General features: G+C 38.7%; 1 protein-coding gene across 5 annotated transcripts in view; it reads right to left on the reverse strand.

Moving 5' to 3' along the window:
* Window positions 1-5,913: 5,913 nt before the first annotated feature.
* Window positions 5,914-19,706, reverse strand: part of TM7SF3 (transmembrane 7 superfamily member 3) — a 42,541-nt gene continuing 28,748 nt past the window's right edge. For 4 of the 5 annotated variants that reach the window (XM_079139379.1, XM_079139382.1, XM_079139381.1 and 1 more), the window contains 6 exons: window positions 13,692-13,778; window positions 12,105-12,185; window positions 11,174-11,326; window positions 8,084-8,181; window positions 7,212-7,374; window positions 5,914-6,718 (listed from right to left, as the gene is read on the reverse strand). In XM_079139379.1, the coding sequence (XP_078995505.1) occupies window positions 6,456-6,718; window positions 7,212-7,374; window positions 8,084-8,181; window positions 11,174-11,326; window positions 12,105-12,185; window positions 13,692-13,778 (845 nt within the window). In that variant the 3' untranslated portion in view covers window positions 5,914-6,455. The remainder of the gene's footprint in view (window positions 6,719-7,211; window positions 7,375-8,083; window positions 8,182-11,173; window positions 11,327-12,104; window positions 12,186-13,691; window positions 13,779-19,706) is intronic. The other variant, XM_079139380.1, reaches the window with a different exon arrangement.

Consider the following 19,706-nt stretch of genomic DNA (forward strand, 5'->3'; position numbering starts at 1 on the left):
TTCTTAAAAAACAATTATATACGACCTCAGATAAAATGCTTTCTGTTCAAATTTTTAATCGTTGGTATACTTTAATATCAAGGTAACTCCCACAATTTTAGATTAGTTCTATACTGCTTCAGTGAAAACAATGGAAGATCATCGATCCACAAGTTAACTTGAGGTGACTGCTACTACCTTTTTCAATTAAACAAAATGTTTTTTAATAAAATATTGATGGAGATAATTTCTAACTGGCATTTGAGGGGACATTTTCCTTTAACCTAACTGGCATCTCCTTTTTAGGTCCCCTTTGTTCCTTTCTTTTCTCTGACCTCAACGTTAGCCACCATCAGTCAGTCCTTATTCCTATTTGGTGCTGTGTATCTGCTCACTTCCTTGGTGTTATCACTTGAACGCTGGATGACTCAGATTTACCGCTCCAGTTTATACCCCTCTTTAACTCTTCGATTTGTCCACCTGTGACTGCCAAAGAGTCATTTCAAATTCAAGATGTCCAAAGTGGAACTCCCAGAACTTCTCCACACTATTCCCCATCCCAGTTAATCCCATTTCTAGCTGCCAACTCCAAAAACCCCAGTGGCGTCTTTGACTCTACTTTCTATCTTGCATCCCAACTCAACAAATCCTGCTGGCTCGCTCTTCAAAATATATCAGAAACCTACCATTCCTCACCATCTGCATGCACTGCTACCCCTGGTCCAAGCCATATTAGAGTGAACAAGTTGAATTCAACCTAAATATCCTCCAAAAGGAAAAAGAATATTCACAGTACTTAATGTGGTTTATTATGTACTGGATTAGTCCACTGTGGTTGCATAAAACCCCCAAACTTCAGCATTTTGCTTTTGTTCTCATATACAGTGGAAGATTAATTGGGCTGGCCTTTGGCTACTTTAAAATGGAGGTGATCTCTCCACTCCTGGTTTTAAATTTCAGCACTACTCTGTGGTCAAGTGCTCACTGCTTTCAAAGGTGTTTTCCAGATCAGGCCTGGTGGTGCATGCCTATAATAATCCCAGCTACTGGGAAGGCTGAAGCAGGATGGAAAGTTCAGGGTTAACCTAGGCCATTTAGCAAGATCCTGCTTGCCCCCCAACCCAACCCTGCCAAAAAAAACAGTTTAAGAATTTTAAAGTGGCAGAGCACTTACACAGCATGTGCAGGACTCTAGGTTCATTACCCTGAAAAAAAGAAAGTTTTTTTCCCATAGTGAATGAATTTCTCAAATGTTAACCTGTAGAATACGTTCATCTTATGACCTATCTTACCAGGTTTGGTGGCACATGCCTGTTTTTCCAGAATTTAGGAGGCTAAGGCAGAAGATTGCAATTTTGAGGCCAGCCTCAGCAACTTGTGAAGCCCTAAGTAAATTAGCAAGATCCTGTCTCATAATTTTAAAAGGGGGAGGAGACATATCTCAGTAGTAAAGCACCCCTGGGGTTAATCCCCAGTACCCCCCAAAAAAATCCTACCTCAATAGGTTTTTGCTCCTACTTTGTGCAACACTCAAGACCTATGTAAAACATAAGATAGTAAAAACACTATTCAGTGAGTAAGAAGAAAATAACTGGTATATATCAATAAAGGAATTCATAAGTGAGAGCTGGGTTGAAAGGAAAGTTGAATAGCTCTACTCATGGAATAAGACTATATTGAAAAAATGTCAGGCATTAATAAGAGATTTTTTTTTAGAAGCCTTCAACCCTGGGCCTCAAGCTATCCCTCTAGAACCCTAAGCCCAGACTTGACAATATCTTGTTTTAAGGAATTTTGATACATGGATGGTGTCCCCCAAATGACAGCTGGTTGGAGCAGGGGTGTTTTATTTAGGTATTGGGGATGGAACCCAGAAGTGCTCTACCATTGAGCTACATCCCCCGTCTTTTTTTATCGTTTATCTGAGATAGGGTCTTGCTAAGTTGCCCAGGCTGGCCTTCAACTTGTAATCCTCCTGCCTCAGCCTGTACCAGTTGTGGAGGGGAGAATAAGAGAAAAGGGAAGAAGGAAGCAAACTGAGACATGCCTGGTTCAATTGCTGAAAAAACTCATGGAGAACTGGAGAGCAAAGGCACGCTTAATAATGATCTCACTTGCTTCTCGTTTTTCATTTTGATCTCTGTCCCTCTGCTCAAAGTCCCCAGACACAGATATCCATGTGCTTCTCAACAGGCCCACCATGAGTTCGAGCAGGTCAGAGTATGTGCACACAAGCTGGGCAATGAAATCTGTCAGCAGGAACCATACACCTCATGTGAGACAGTGAGCCTTTCACCCCTTAAAGACTCCATAATCAGCCACTCTGTAATCTTGCAAGGGGAGGAATTCACGCTGGGAGTGACAGGTACATTACAGTTGTGTACAGGGCTTGAATAGGAAAAATTATTTTTGAAGACATGCTGACCCATCTCCTAGAGAACTCCTGCCAAAATCTAGGGTTTGGAGAGGAATTAAAGCAGCAAGATAAAAAGGGAAGGTATTTGCTGCAGTTTTGTCGTGTGGTTAAAATTTAACAAAGATTGATAGTACCCTTAACAGAATACCAAGAGCTGAACCCAGCAACCACCAGAAAGAAGGCTATCAGGACTGGCTGGGCATCCAAGTGAGATACACCCGAGTGCTCTCTGTAATGAGAAGGGAGGCTTAAGACTGTTTCCCCTCTACTACATGGGACACACTTTGCCCCATTTTGGTTTGGTCACTCCTACTCACCCTCCAAATCTCAGCTTAAACCACTTCCTCAAGAAAATATTCCCTGATGGGCCTCTTTCTACCTCACCCCGTTAGAAATTGTCATTGCATATTGTACCTCTTTGTGTAACTATTTTAGTATCTGTCTCACTTGTTACACTAAGCCCTGAGAGCAAAAATCAGGCTTGTAGTATTTGCCATCAGCTTCCTAGCACACAAGACAATGTCTGACACATAAAAACTCAAAAAATTTGTCTTGAAGAAAATATCCAAGTCAAAAATCACTATTATTTTGTTTTTGTGTTGTGTTTTGTTTTGTTTGCCTCTTGTTTTGATATAGCTTGATCTAGATCTGCCAATCTCCCCAGTGTTTACATGGTAATCCCTGGATAAATCCAAAGTTTTGATTAACTTGGAGCTCCTCTTTATTGTCAATTTCCTTGCAAATACAATGGCAAAACTGTGAGGGAGCATTTCCACCAATTATAGGAATAAAATGTTTACAAACTATATTACTTTGCCAGGGCTTCAGTAACAAAATATCACAGGCTGGGTGGCCTAAACAATAAAATTTTCTCTGGAGGCTAGAAGTGTATGATGAAAGTACCAGAAGGACTAGTTTCTTCCAAGGCCTCTTTGCAGATGGCCATTCTTGCTGCTTATTCAAATGAGCTTTCCTCTAACGTGCTCCCAGGGTTTCTCTGTATATCCTATTCTTTTTTTATTAGGATATCAGATTGGATTGATGGCCTCAATCTGATCACCTCTTTAAAGGCATTATCTCCAAATACAGTCACATTCTGAGATACTGAGAGCTAGAGCTTCAAAATATAAATTTGGTGAGATTATAGTTCAGTCCATAATATAAAAGGAAAACACAGGTAAGCTGTTCTCCCATTAAGGGCTAAGACCCAATGCAGGACTGAGCACCAGGGTTAAGGCCCTGTTCTCAGAAAATTAAAGCCAAGAACTATGGGTTTTAGTGAAGTTTACCAACAGGTATTATGGACATCATCAAGAATGATCCTTAAAACAAAAAAGTTCTACACAAATGGTTCTATATAGATATTTATGGTTATTAGAAATATTACATATTATGTATCAGTCACTTGAAATTAAAAAAGAAAAGAAATGGGCCAGGCATGGTGGTACATGCCTATAATCCCAGTAGCTCAGGAGACTGAAGTAGGAGGATCACAAATTCAAGCCTCAGCAACTTAGTGAGACCCCCGTCTCAAAATTTAAAATAAAATAAAAAAGGGCTGGTGATGTGGCTCAGTGGTTAAATGCTCTTGGATTCAATCCCTGGTATTAGAAAACAAACCTATGATGGTCCGGGACCACAAAGAATTAACTTGGAAAAACATACTTATGTGAAATTAGTAATTCCTAAAAATGTCAGTTATAAATATTAACATGAAGACTAGCCTACCAGTTTATTAAAAGAAAATTGAAAATAATCAGTGATTTACATCTTTATGATTAATACGAAGCACATTTGGATAGGGTGCTGAGCATCTCCAACTTAGGTCTGGGCAGTTATCTGAGAATTTCCTCAGGCATAAAATAAAAGGGACAGATAACATTATCTCTAAAGTCCTTTCCAGGTCTAGTATTCTAGCAAATTCTTTGTTGGAATCAGTTTTCTATCACCTTCTTCAGAAAACTCAACAGGCCTACAAGTACTATTTAGCTAGTGTGGTTTGCAACCTGGTAACTAACCTGTAACAGATCAGAACTTTCAGAAAATGAAATACCTGAAGAGCTAATGAATCCAACACAAATTAATACTTTAATAATTAGGCTTTTTAGCACTTTTTTCAAAATAGGTATTTATTATAAAAATTATACAAATTGGATTTTTATTATAAATTATGTTTTTAAATAATTTGTATCATCTTTCCAAAAAATGGTGTTCCACCTTTTACACTCTTCACTTGCAAAGCATTCTGAGGGTACTGAGAACAACTCACAGATATTCCATGTAACGGTTAGAATGTACGAAGATCAAAGAAGCCAGAGTCCCTAAGTTTAAAAAAAGACTTTTTAGTCAATTTAAGTGTTACTGTGGTTATAAACAATAAAAATTACCTATTTTAAATTTTTCAAAGCAAATGTGGTTTTGTTTTCTATTTGTTCATTGTTTTATCCTTCCCAAAATACTTTTAAAAGCAAAGTTAAGAGATTTTTCCCGTTACCTGAAGCTTCAATAATCTTTTGTACTTTGAAGAAACTGTAAAAAGCAACATCAATTAAATAGTGGTCACCTCACACATGTGTGTGCCACAGCCATGATCAACTTTAACATCACTCAGGCATGTCAGAGAAACCAGCTCACAGTCCAGCACTCTGACAGGTGAGAAGAAAGCCCATGAGAAGGAGGAGTGCAGTCCATGCATCCAGGTGCTACTTGTGGTGAACAAGGTTACTGAAACTGAAGGGGCCCTCCTTACAGAATCCAAGGTGGTCTTTCTTAATTAAAGGCCGGCCCACTGAATACCTGAATCCTTGTTGACTCCCTCCTCATCACTTCAAAACACAGATTGTAGAAGAGGCTTTAATTTCAGAAAAACAATTATTAAAAACTATTTTACACCAATGCTAACACAGCTACTTTAGCAGGGAAAACTTAAGTGCAGATTTTTTTAAGGCTGTTAATGGCAGTATAGATTCAAGGAGGGATCACTTGTTTCCTTGGGAGAAGGGAGCATGAATCCATGTCATCTAATGTAGTTTAAAATAAAGATCACCATTTTATTTATTTATTTATTTATTTATTGTGGTACTAGGGATTGAACCCAGGAGTGCTTTGCCACTGAGCTATACTCATCCCTTTCTGAGACAGGATCTTGCTAAATTGCCAAGGTTGGCCTCAAACTTGCAATCCTCCTGCCTCAGCCTCTCAAGTTGCTGGGATTACAGGAATGTGCCACCATACCCAGCTGTCAACTCTATGAAGTCTTGAAAGAAAAAAACATAACAAAATGCTATGTTTTGTAATCTAAATAAACCATCCATATAAAAATCCTATCTACATAAATTGACTAATTTTCAAATAACTGGAATAATTTAGCTATTTAAATTACCATTTTAAGCAATAAAAGTCAAAAACAAAGGAGAACTATTGGATTGTATACTTCAAAATAAGCTGTTAAACTTTATGTATGTTTTACAATTAAAAAATCTTTTAAATACTGAAAAAAGTGCCTTTTGGTTTAAAAAAAAAAAAAAAAGACACGTACCTTTGTAGTCAGATTGCTTTTAGTAAGATGAGTTACTTCTCTTTATATCCTGACATTCGGGAGCTCAGTATCAAATCCCTAAATCTCCAAGCACAGAGGTAAATAAAGACTGAATAACTCCCCCTCCCCAAGTTTAGACAGACTCAGGGGAGATAATTATTCAAGGAGTTATAAAAAGAAACACCAGGGCTTTTCAGAGGAATCATTGTTTTTTATTTTTATTATTATTATTTTGGGGTGTGTCTATTTAATGGAATACGTTGATCATATATTTATAAACCAAAAAGTAATTTCCCATGTATAAGGGAAAATAAGGAAAAGCCTCTCTACCACCAACTGTTCAGTTATCCTTCTCATTCTGTCACTTAGAATCATAACTCCCTAGTGCACCGTTACCACATATCAAAAAAGACACCACAATCTCATGCAGAGCTGATCCCATATTAGACTTGCACCAGGGATTGCTAAAGCAGTCTGGATGTGAATTCCAGAGCTGAAGCAGACTGACCAAGCCCATGCCATCTACAGAAGGAGGGGTGTCCTCTCTCCAGCTGGCTGTTCCTCCTGGAAAAGCTCTTTTATTTGGGTTAATCGGCCATAGAGCCTCTCTCTCAGTGGAGGGATATGGTAGCTTGGATCCAGAATGTTCGTTACTCTGCGCTCTCTCTCTTGCTTCCACCTCTTGTATGGGTGGGGAGGGAAAAACGGTCGCCCTCTTTCTCTTCGAATCTGTAATGTAATTCCACTTACAGCCAGCATCCCCCATACTGCCAGGATAATAAAGTCTAAAAAAATAAATAAATAAATAAATAAAACAGTAGAGAAGCACCATTTGAACACTTGTATTTTAAAACCTAACATATAAGAACACAACCTTTCATGGACCAAGTCTGGATTTTTCTTTCTAATATCAGACTTCATAGTGAGTAAGTCTACCCATGTACTTTCTCTTGCTCACAATCTAAGTAACTAGCAGGAAAGCCACAGTCTTATTTTGGACACTACGAACTCTCTAGGAACTCTCTATTACAGGTATCCAAAAGTTCAAACTGGTTGTAAAAGAACTAATTGTTTGAATCCCTGGCATTCCAACATGCAACCATGCCCTCATATACCAAATTTTTTTTTTTTTTTTTTGCAGAAAGAAGCTGGAGGGAAAGACAGTGATTTACTTATACTTCACATATGTTCATCATGGAAACTCAATGCTGCTCACTTCTTTCCTATTCCACTCTCCTATTTGAACACCACTCCAGGTTTTGGATTTAAGAATCTTACCATTATTTTGAAAAGGCACATTTGTGAAAGCTCTGTGGAAATCCATGTGGAGTGCTCTCCTAAGTACATTCAATGTGATGTAAGAAAGGCTTGTATACATGTAACTGTCAATGGCCAAAACCACCGCATATGAGCCAACAATGCCACAAGACAGGATGTTCAGCTGTGGAAGAATTGAAAAGTTTAGGCATAATCCCTGATAGAATGAGTAGTTTCTAATTCTCACTACTAGCCTCAGTCACAGAGAATCACTTCTGATCCCTCAGGGCACATGAAAAAGGACCAAGTATTAATAGCTAAAAAAGGTTACCTGAAAAGATCAGTTTATCGAAATATAGCCAGGTGCCACATAAAGACAGACTGCATATATGACAGCAGTTCCACAAGATTATATCACCTACTGATACTCTCTTAGTCTGTATAAGTTCACCCTATGACGTTTCTGTGCTATGACAAAATCACCTACAGATGCAGTTCTCAGAATGTGGCTCTGTTATTAAGCAATGCCTAACTGCACTATAGAAAATAAAATTCCCTGTGAAAGAACTTCAACACCAACATCTAATTAAATGAAAACCCATTCTGGAGAAACAGCTAGAACTAATGCCCCATCAGATTTTTGCACTGTAGAAAGATGACTTCTCTGCTCCCACTGCTGAAATACATTGACAATTGATGCTCCATTTGATGAAACAAAGATGACTGTGTGATAATCATACATAGAATTTCCTTTGCTTTCTTAGTAACAAGACTATTTAGAAGCAGATAATCATACAGCCCTCTCTAGTGAATAAAAACATGCAGTAATTGATCATGAAAAGCCCGGGACAATAAATATAATGAATCAATCTAACTTGTAATGACACACTTACTATTCTTAGGCAGCCCATGAAAATGACTGGAATGAGGAGAGTTATACAAGAGAAAGTCACCCAGAATACACCATCGTCACGAAAAACCTTTATGTTTCCTGAAAAAGCAAAGAGAAATCAAGACTAAACAAGAGGTTCACCAACTTAAATTTCATTTTCTCAATACTGGAACACAGACAAAGATTGAAGACTTAAAGCAACAACCAGGGAATATGTTGGCAACTAGAAATGAACTCTAATTTTCTTCATTTCTATCGCTATGATCCCCTTTGAAGGTGGTTTAGAAGGGAAGGGGAGATGACACAGGTAAATGCCCTTCATGTAGTAGTAGGATAATTTTAGAAGAGGTTACAACAGTTCCATCTCTTCTATTTACTAGCCCTGTGAGTCCGGATGTCAGTTTCCTAACCCATAAAAAGACTGAATTATCTCCAAGGTCTAAATCACTCCTTCTAGCTCTAAAGTTCTATGCTTCCTATTTTGTATTGGGGGGTGGAGGACAAGTAAAAAGATTCAAAGTTAAATTATGAATTTACACATTATAAGCTGCAAAATCCTCTTTAGATTTTTTTATCAACCCATATCCTGCCACACCCTGCTTACTAGAGGAAATCAGGGACAGAAACTAAACATTCTCTGCTCCTACCAAACCCTTCTGCCACCTGACTCCAACGTGTGGCACAGCTTAGGGTGACCCATAACCAATACATGAAAACTCTTTATAAAGTGAGTTTAAAAAACAAGAGCAGGGTGTGATGGTATACACCTGTAGTCCCAGCTGCTAGGGAGGCTGAAGCAGAAGAACCACTTGAACACAGGAGGAGTTCAGAGCCAGCCTGGGAAACACAGCAAGACCCCATCTCAAAAAAAAAAAAAAAAAAAAAAAATCTGATGATTTAATATGATGCTGGCACCAAGATTCATCTGTACATGGTGCTATAGCTTGAGACCCATGTTTTGGGCAGAGGATCTGACCTTGGAACTCCATGTTTTCTGAAAGCCAATTGCAACATGCCATAGTGAGGTGAATTTATGGATTATATTCTGAAGTTCAACTATATTAACCAGTGGCATCTTTTTTTGTTTGCCAAGGATTGAATATAGTTACAATGCACACAGATGAAGAATGGACCTTTTCACAGAATCATCTCTTTTGCTACCCACATAAGATGAAACAGCAATCTAATCAGATCTCAGAGGTCAGCTAAATATTTTTCAAATTATAATGCTTAAAATTATGAGTTTGCACCCGCAATAAGGAAATGCTCACCCTAACTGTCCATGAGTTATGAGATAGTTCATAAGTAAACATACATACATACATATATATACACACATATATGTAAACATACATATGTGTACATATATATACATATATACACACACATCTATATATATGGCATATGCTAAAATTATTTTCACCAATAGGAATAGTTCATCAAAAAGTTTAGAGAAAGGTGCTCTAGGCTACTTTTATAAAGATGAAAATGAAGACTGTATTATCTCACTCATCACTTCTGTCCTATTGGAGTTTTACAGATGATGAAACAAAGCTGCAAGTCAGTGCCCTGTCCAAAGTGAAAAGCCAGGCAGGGCACTAGGGACCAGAATGTATATTACATTTTTTTCCCTGACTTCCAAATTTAGGTCTTTCTACTTATCAAAAGCACACTAAATACTAGAAATTCTAACTTATATTCCCTCCATCTTCTAAGCATTAACAGAAAGGAGGAAACCCCAGTAAGTGGTATTTGGTTTAGCACATTTAGGGCAGGACCTCCCATCTGTAATTTCAACAGTTATCTCCCCATAAGAATCTGTCATTTAGCCAAGCTTAATCACTACTACTTTTCACCAGATTTTCTAAATAAAAGGCCACGCATGAGAGACCAGCAGAAATGAGCTTGGCTACAGGTTTGCTAAAGTCAGGACAAAGGGCCTTGGATAGTCGGGAAACACACGGGTTGTCAATTCTCTCTGGTCTTAAAAAACAATCTTTAAAGAGCCGAGGGACACATGAATTGTACTCTGTTATATTGCGTGTTGTTAAAAGTCGACAGCCTCAGGAAACTTATTGTTAATCTAACATTTCCATCAATTTCAATATTAATATAAGATCTAAAATTATCACAAAGGAAACAGCCTAAGAGAGTATCTTTGTATTCTTTTCTTCGCATTTTGACAACAATCTGGAAATGTAAGTAATTGTACAAGCTAAGAATAGTAACTCACAGGTTATTTGGATTTGTTAAATTACATAAAACAAAATTGCAAAACCATCCTTGGGCTACTGCTCTACGTAATTACCAGCAGTTACCTTAAGAACACTTGGGGTTTGGAAAAAGGGAGGAGTGGAGGTGGAGGACACCTGGGAAGTCTGAGGATACAGCATCAGGTTTCCCAGATCAGTTGCCATCACAACATTGCCAATTTATATGTGAGATATATTGGGCTTATGATATATATGATTCACTATACAAAGAGTTCCAGGGTTAAAAACAAAAAACAAAAAACACCTAATCACTGTTCTACCATAATAAGAGTCCTCCTTAGCTCCATTAATTCTCACAGAAATACACAGGCACAAAGTTACCTCCACAGACATTCTATGATATACACAGTACAGTGTGCCTCTGAGAAAGTAGGCTTTTTTTTTTTTTTTTTTTTTTTTTCTGGTATCAGGGATTGAACCACTGAGCCACATCCCCAGCCCTTTTTATGTTTTTTGTTTTGCTTTGTTTTGTTTTTAATTTTGAGACAGGATCTTGTTAAGTTCCTTGTCCAGCCTCACTAAGGCTGGCTGAGGCTGGCTTTGAACTCATAATCCTCCTGCCTCAGCCTCCCCAGTCTCTGGGATAACAGGTGTGTGCCACTACACCCAGCAAAAGTAGGAATTCTTATTTGTGTAGGCCTTCTCTAGAAAAGCCACATCATCAGTGCAAATTCCCAGAACCCTTCAAAAAGTGTAGGTACACAGCACCACTCCAGGATCCAAATTCCTAACAAGGTAATATTTGAGTCTAGAGAGCCCAATTAAAGTCTTCCAAACAATGAACCGAACACACAGAACATCAATTACACATCTCCTACCCAATGGAGTGAAGAAAGTCACTGAGGAGATGAGGAACCCCAGCACGAGTCCAACACACAGCATGCACAGTAAGAGGACTCCAAATCGCCACCATGTAGCCACCAAGAAAATCCCGCCAATGGTTCCAACTACAGCTGTCAGGATCAGGCGAACTGTACAAAGGGAGAAGATGCACTGTTGAAGCATTTCCAACCGTATGCTTCAGACACACGGTACCATTATCAGAGCCAGCCTCAGTCTTCCCTCAGTCAAGCCCCACCAACCCTTCAGCAAGGTCATGACACCAGCATAGAACAGACCTCTTCAGGGAGGAATCTAACCACTATGTTAACTCCATAGGAGCGTCACAGGCTTGGCTTGTCAATGAGTTCAGACTGAGGAAGGTGACAAGCATTCTGTTAAATGGGATGGGGTAGCAAAGGAAAATGTCTATTTTAAGGTAAGGAACATTTTAACATTTTGATGTTGTACATTTTGTATCTTGTTTATAATCGACATGGCCTTTCATTTCCCTAAATCTCAAGGAATTTGCCATGCAGATTAAAAATCCTGAAGAGAAAGTCTGAATGAGTAGTTTAGAAGAGATACTTGGAGCATAGGGGGCCACTTCACACATGCAAGGGGACATCACACACAAGTCCAACTACAGAAGGAAAAGTGAAGTGTCAACACAGCAGTTTTCCTCTCTCCATTCCCCACCCCCCCAGCCCACAGGACGGGGGACTGAACCCAGGGACCATCTACTGAGCTACATCCCCAGTCCTTTATATTTTTTACTTTTGAGACAGTCTAGCTAAGCTGCTGAGGTTGGCCTTGAGCTTTCGATCCTCCTGCTTCAGCCCCCAGAGTAACTAACAGGTATGTGCACCACTGTGTACAGTTCAGCAGTTTCCATTGTGAACACCAAATAAAACTATCACTTTCACTTACCATCATACTTAACAGGTGTCAGTCTTGTGATTAATATGTAAACGAAGAATCCCATGAAGATAAAGCCTATGAAGAATAATTCTAGTGGCAAGCCAGCAGGCAGAAAAACAAAAACAAGCTATGGTTAGGTCCTCCTTTTACAATGCAATTTAAACATCGAACCTATCAATATATGCTTACACTCCTGGAATAGTCACACATTATGGCATTTGGAGAAGCACAGTAATTATCTAAAAGGCAGGAGAAATTTAGAAGTCATTGGGAGTAATTTTATTATTACATGGATAAAATATAAAGTATAGCATTAACTACCAGACACCCTTTTATGTAGATCAATTTCAATTATTAAATGGTTAATTTCATATTTTCTACTGAGGGTACCCTTGTCATGTTTCTAATCTGAAATTACACACTACATTTTAGCAGTTACATAAGCAAAAACGAAATTATATGTGCAAAATAAAAAAGGTATTCCAAAGCAAAATGTGACTTTAATATCTTTTTTAAATTATCTTATCTTCATCCATTAAAATACCTGAAAATAAAAGCACATATATAACTTTGTTTCCCATAAATACATTTAATCCTGATTGAGGAGGATACAGCTCTACCTATTTTCTCATATTCTTCTCAGTTGTTATTGGTAGTATTTGTCCTGTATCTTAATTTCAATGTATATAAAATGATAAGTATCAACATAAAAGAAAAATAAAAACCCTGGTAATACCTTTGGGATTTTGCATACAGTCAAGCAATTAATTATTTGTCACAGAATCATTCTATACTTTGAGGGATTGAGTATTCCTCACCATACTCTCTTACCAAACAAGAAAAAAGTGTTGCAACAGAGGGAAAGAAGTTGATATTTCAAACACTTTATTAGAGTAAATTCAAAGAGCAATTACACCAGAATTATGTTCACTCTACCCATGAAGCTCAGTTATACAGCTTGCTAATAAAAAAATTTTTTAGGCAATTGAAAACATTACATAAACTGTAATCCAAAGAACTGAAACCAATTCAGTAAGTATAATTTCCATCCCACTCCCTACCCCATTTCCCTCTGTGGATTCTGAAACTCCCCTGGGCAGCAGAACCTCCCAGGACTGAGCAGACATTTCAGGCTCTCTCTACACCACAGACCTGGAGCCTGACTCAGTAAGGCCATCACCATCACCAAAATACACACACACTAGGCAGATACTCTGACTTCTATTCTCAGTTACTTTTAGTCACTAGCAGACCAAGCAACTAAAGAAGTTTACCAGACAAGCAAATTTTATTCCCCTCTTATTAAGAGGAGGTTGTACTTCACTTTTGAGAGAAAAGGAAAAAAATTAAAATGCAGGACTGGGAATGTGGCTCAGCGGTGCAGTTCTTGCTAGCCTGCACAAGGGTCTGGGATCAATCCTCAGAACCATAAAAAAATAAAGATAAAAATGCAGGGCAACGCAAAAGAACCCAGCCACAAACATATGAGGACAGTGGCAAGAAGTGCTCACACTCCATATTGTTTATAATTCCCCAACAGCACAGCAGACCAGAGACAACGAGGAACATAACTGGCATATACACTGGTCAAGATACCTGTTTTCCAGAATCTGTGTCCAAAGAAACAAATGAAGAGACCAAGCATGGCAAAAAGAGTGAAGAACACTTTGGTAGATACTCTTCCTGAAAAAAAAAAAAAAAAAAAAAAAAATGAAAATTTAGTAGATAACAAATGCAATTTAACATTCTGGATTTAATTAGTAAAGCTTCATTAAAAAAAAAAAAAAAAAAAAGTGAACTGATCTTAAAAATACCCTTTCCACCACCCTTAAAGAATTAATCTATGTAGGCAGTATCAATTGGCTGCGTCTACAACAAAAAAGAAATGAGACTACATGCTTGCTTACAGAAGTATACAATATTAACTATGACATATTCTGTGTAGTAAGGTGAGCAGTAAGAGCGCGCCTAAAATAACTGTTTATTAGACAAACTGCAAGGAAAAAAAGGGGGTGGTGGGACTATGGAGTAAAAGGGATTTATGAGCCATATCAATTAAATACAGTGTGCATCTGAAACCTGGTTTGAATTAACTTGTGGAAAACAATTGAGATACTATTGGAGAAATATAAACTCTGACTATAAATTTGATGCTATTAAAGAATTATTTTAAACATTTAAAATGAAAATTGTGTTAATGATACTATGGTTATATTTGTGCATGTGGTACTGGGGACTGAACCCAGGAGTGCTCTACCCCTGAGCCATCCCTTTTTGTTTTGAGACAGGGTCTCACTAAGTTGCCCATGTTGGTCTGGAAATTGAGATCCTCCCGCCTCAGCCTCCAGAGTCTGGAGTTATACGCATACACCATTATGCCCCGCTCCTATGGTTTTATGTTTTTTTCTAAAACAACACTTACCATGGTTGGCACTGTTTAAAAAACTAATAATAGATACTTAGAGAGATTTTAGAGATAGATATTTGTGGGTAAAATGATGACCAGGGGTTCGGTCATCATTCTAAATAATTCAGTGATAAAAGAGAAACAGAAATTCGGAATGGTGGCACACATAAACAAACTCAAAAGAACATTAATGATACTATTTTTTAAATATTTTTTAGATGTTGATAGACCTTTATTTTATTCATTTATTCATATGTGGTGCTGAGGATCGAACTCAGTGCCTCACACGTGCTAGGCAAGCACTCTACCACTGAGCCACAACCCCAGCCCCTAACGATACTATTAATCACACATGTACTATCACTTCCAAACTTGGTGAAAAAAGGTTGCATTCAAGTCAACAATAAATCAAAATATGCTTCATGATGTCAAAGAATCTCTAATCTCATGATCCTTAATAGATATAAACAAATATGAATGCCATGACAACACAAAAGATGCAGCTTATTGAAGAGAAATATGTGCTCACAAAATTTCCTACCACTGATGGGCATGGTGGTGCATGACTGTAATCCCAGTGGCTCTGGAGGCCGAAACAGGAGGAGAGCAAGTTCAAAGCCAGCCTCAGCAACTTAGTGAGGCCCTGTCTCAAAATAAAAAGGGTTGGGGTATGTTGCTCAGTGGTTAAGCACCCCCCTGGGTTAAATCCCCAATACCAAAAAAAAAAATCCCTATTATTATAACTCCTTCAAGATGAGCACAAGTAATCCCTGAACTAATAATGAAAACAAAACCTCTACATAATCTCATATGAAAAATGCTACAAACCTGACACAAATCAAAACACATCAAGCCAGGTGTGGGGGCTCAGGTCTGTAATCCCAGCAACTCAGGAGGCTGAGGCAGGAGGATCACAAGTTCCAGGTCAGCCTCAGCAATTTAGTAAGGTCCTAAGCAACTTAGTAAAACCTTTTTTTTTTTTTTTTTGGGGGGGGTGTTGCTGAGGATTGAATCCAGGGCACTTAACCAATGAACTACATCTCCAACCTCTTATTTTTTTGTATTGAGACAGGCTCTGACTAGGAGGGGCTTGGATGTGAAGGTCTCTAGAGAAAAGAATGGAGGAAGACAGACATGATTCAATCTATCTGTTAAAAATGCAAATACACATCTGCCTGGATCTCTTACATTTTCTCTTTCAAGGATGAGCATGGGGAGAAGACTAAGTGGTGACAGAGAAGTGACCACCCTTTACTTGGGCTCCTGAACTCTCTCATAGGCACATTATACACTTCCTTGTAAAATTCAATTTCAGCAAGAACTCTGATATATCAGATTAGCAAGAACCAGCCCCCCCTTCCCCCATTTGTTATCTGATCGCCCTCAATATCTGATCAGGTTCCTCATCCTCCACCATCCCCCAGGTGATGTCTCATCACCCTGCCCTGCCTTCAACAAGAATTCTCTTAGGTCAGTTAGACAGAATTCCCTTTACCCTCATATTATCTCTTAGTAATTTTCCATTCACTGACCACCCCCACCCTCACCACCTGTTCCTCACCACTTGCCCATGCTATATTTAGACTTGAACTCACTCTCTCCCTGTCACTGCAAAATCCCATTGAAATGGTCCCTAAACCTATTATAATACCCTCTCTCTCCTTGAATAGTCTTCTCTGCTTTCATGAGTGTCACTGAATTTTTTTCCTCCTTTAACAATAGGATACAGCTCGAGAAGAAAGGGAACCCTAATCCCTGTCTCAAGCACAACTAGTAGACTTCGCTCTTCAGAGCAAAATCCCCTGAAAGACCTATTTGAATTCATTCTTCAATTCCAGCAATTTGCTCTCTCGAACATATTCCAGCCATAATGCTCCACTAGAACAGCTCTCAGTGGCACCAATGGCCCTCCATGTTGCTGAAGCCAGGGGTCATTTTCAGCCTGTTAGCTGACCCATCTACACCATCTGACAGTTGATCACTTTGTTCCTTGAAACACTTTCTCCTGCTGCCTTCAGAAAACAGCCAGGCCCAGTGGAACATGCCTGTAATCCTAGCAACTTGAGACACTGTGGCAGGAGGATCATAACCTGGAGGTCAGCCTCAGCAACTTAGTGAGGCCCTGTCTCAAAAATCAAAATTAAAAAAGGGCTAGGGATGTAGCTCATTGGTAGTGTCCCTGGGTTCAACTCCCAGGACCAAAACAACAACAACAACTAAACTTTCTCTTTGGGCTGTGGGTGTAACTCAGTAGTAGATCACTTACCCAAGTTCCTGGATTCAATTCTTAGCACCACAGAAATTAATTAAATAAAAACAAACATCACTTTCCATTTACCAATCCTGCTGCTCCTTCTCAGCCACCTCAGTACCTCAGTATGATTTTATTCAATTTCTACATCTCTGTACATTAGTGTCCCCAGGGCTCAGTCCTAGACCCTTCCCTTTTCTATATACTCACTCAACTGATGAAACCATCCATTCTGTGGTCTTAAATGCCACAGATTTAACCTCATAATTTTCAAGACGATCTCCAGCCTAGACCTCGCCTGAATTCCAGTTGCTACATATATCCCACTGTCAACTGAACACACCCACTTGAATGTTTAAGAAGGTTCTCAAACTGCACATGTCCAAAACTGAGTTCTAGATACATTCTCCCAAGACCACTCTCAGTTTTTCCCACCTCAGTGAATGGCAGTTCACTTTCTCTAATTACTTAGGCCAAAAACTACAAAGTTATCCTTTCCCCCAATTTCCTCACTCAATCAAACTATCATCAAACCCTAATTCAAAAAATATTCAGGATCCAAGATGGTGGAATAGAGGGAGGCTGTGTTCCTTGTCGCTCCATAACTTGGGTTTCAAACAGAGGATATCTGTTTCTCTGTGAGGCAGTCTTTGCTGCTTATTGATCCCCTATTGTTTATCCCATTTGTCCACTGTGATCGCCTGCAGTCTGTCAGCATATCGACTACTTTTTGAGTGCAGATTGCTCACTGACTGCTGCCTACCATCCATCAGCTGCCTGCTGTTGCCTTCACAGTACCTACAGATTTGGTTACACGTGGCTGCTGCCATTTTGAGACAACAGCCAGGACCTGCAGGACCCCCTGCCGAACTGACCGAGCCCCACCTCCAGGACCCCTCCGCCCAGACAACTGCACCCTACCTCCAGGCCCAACAGACCAACTGACCATGGGCTGCCACCAGGACTCCTCAAAACACCCCACCTCCAGGACCCCAGATCGACCATGCCCACACCCTGAGCTGCAGCTCCCCATTTGCCAACACATTTGGAAGCCAGAGCGGCCATCTTGGATTATCCTGGAAGAAGAAGCAACCATCTTTAGGTGGGGAAAATCCCATCCTAAGACGCCTGCTAGAGACTGGAAGCTCATTGGCAGATACCTCTCACACATCAGGCTACTGAAGACTGGGAGTTTGAATACTATATGACTGCTATACTGTGGATCTTTTTTCTTTTTCTTTTTTTTCCTCTCCTTTTTGAAAATTTTTAAGTTTTTATTTCTTTATTTTTCTTGCTCTATTTTCCTTTTGTTTACCTGTTTCCTGAGTCCCTTTCTCCCTTTTCTCATGCTAATAATCAACTTCTTTTGATTACACTTTCAGTCTTTATACAATCTAGAATTTCTATATACTTTTTTCTTATCCCATTAACAGTTACACCTACACCCCTACCCATCCTCCTTGTCCTCCATTAGAAACTGCACACCTTATTGTAAATCTATCTTTTATACTGTAGATAATAATTGAACTCATACTGTTTATTATGACAATATTGTTAATGTCTTCATAGGGGATATTGGTTTAGGGCTGTATATTGTCTGCACTGGGCACTGCTAATATTGATCTCCCCCTTAAAGAAGAGGTTTTGGAAACCTGCAGGGTCACTACAAGCCTCTGCGGAGGGGGGGGGGGGGGAATGCACTGCTAGAGGGGAAGATGTGAACAACATAAAAACAAGGGAAGAAAATGTTCCATACAAACCTAGATTCTATATTAATAGAATCCAGTGACAGCATGGTAGAAGAAATTTCAGAAAAGGAGTTCAGAATATACATAATTAAAGTGATTCATGAAGCAAAGGAAGAGATAACAGAGCAAATGCAGGCAATGAATGATCACTCCAATAAGCAGTTGAAAGAGCAAGTGCGGGAAGCAAAAGATCATTTCAACAAAGAGATAGAGATTCTCAAAAAAAAAAAAAAAAAAAAAAAAAAACAGAAATCCTTGAAATGAAGGAAACAATAAACCAAATAAAAAACTCAATGGAAAGCATCACCAACAAACTAGACCACTTGGAAGACAGAACCTCAGACAATGAAGACAAAATATTTAGTCCTGAAAATAAAGTCAACCAAACAGAGAAGATGGTAAGAAATCATGAACGAAACCTCCAAGAACTATGGAACATCATGAAAAGACCAAATTTAAGAATTATCAGGATTGAGGAAGGCACAGAGATATAAACCAAAGGAATAAACAACCTATTCAATGAAATAATATCAGAAAATTTCCCAAACCTGAAGAATGAAATGGAAAATCAAATACAAGAGGCTTATAGAACACCAAATGCACGAAATTAAAACAGATCCACACCAAGGCACATTATAATGAAAATGCCTAAGACACAAAATAAACATAGGATTTCAAAGGATGCGAGAGAAAAGCATCAGATTACATATAGAGAGAAACCAATACGGATATCAACAGATTTCTCAGTCCAGACCATAAAAGCTAGAAGGGCCTGGAACAACATATTTCAAGCTCTGAAAGAACATGGTTGCCAACCAAGAATCCTTTACCCAGTAAAACTAACCTTCAGATTTGAAAATGAAATAAAATCCTTCCATGATAAACAAAAGTTAAAAGAATGTACACATAAAAAGCCTGTGCCACAGAACATTCTCAGCAAAATCTTCTATGAGGAGGAAATAAAAAACAACAATGTAGGTCAGCAAAGGGAGGAACTACCTTAAAGGAAAAACCAATCAAAGGAGAAACCAAGTCAAGTTAAAAACCAAAATTAAGCCCAAATGACTGGGAATACAAATCATATCTCAATAATAACCCTGAATGTTAATGGCCTAAACTCAATCAAAAGACACAGACTGGCAGATTGGATTAAAAAGAAATAACCCAACAATGTGCTGCCTTCAAGAAACTCATCTCAGAAAACG

Source organism: Sciurus vulgaris (assembly GCF_902686455.1).
Source record: "Sciurus vulgaris genome assembly, chromosome: 5".
Taxonomy (NCBI): domain Eukaryota; kingdom Metazoa; phylum Chordata; class Mammalia; order Rodentia; family Sciuridae; genus Sciurus; species Sciurus vulgaris.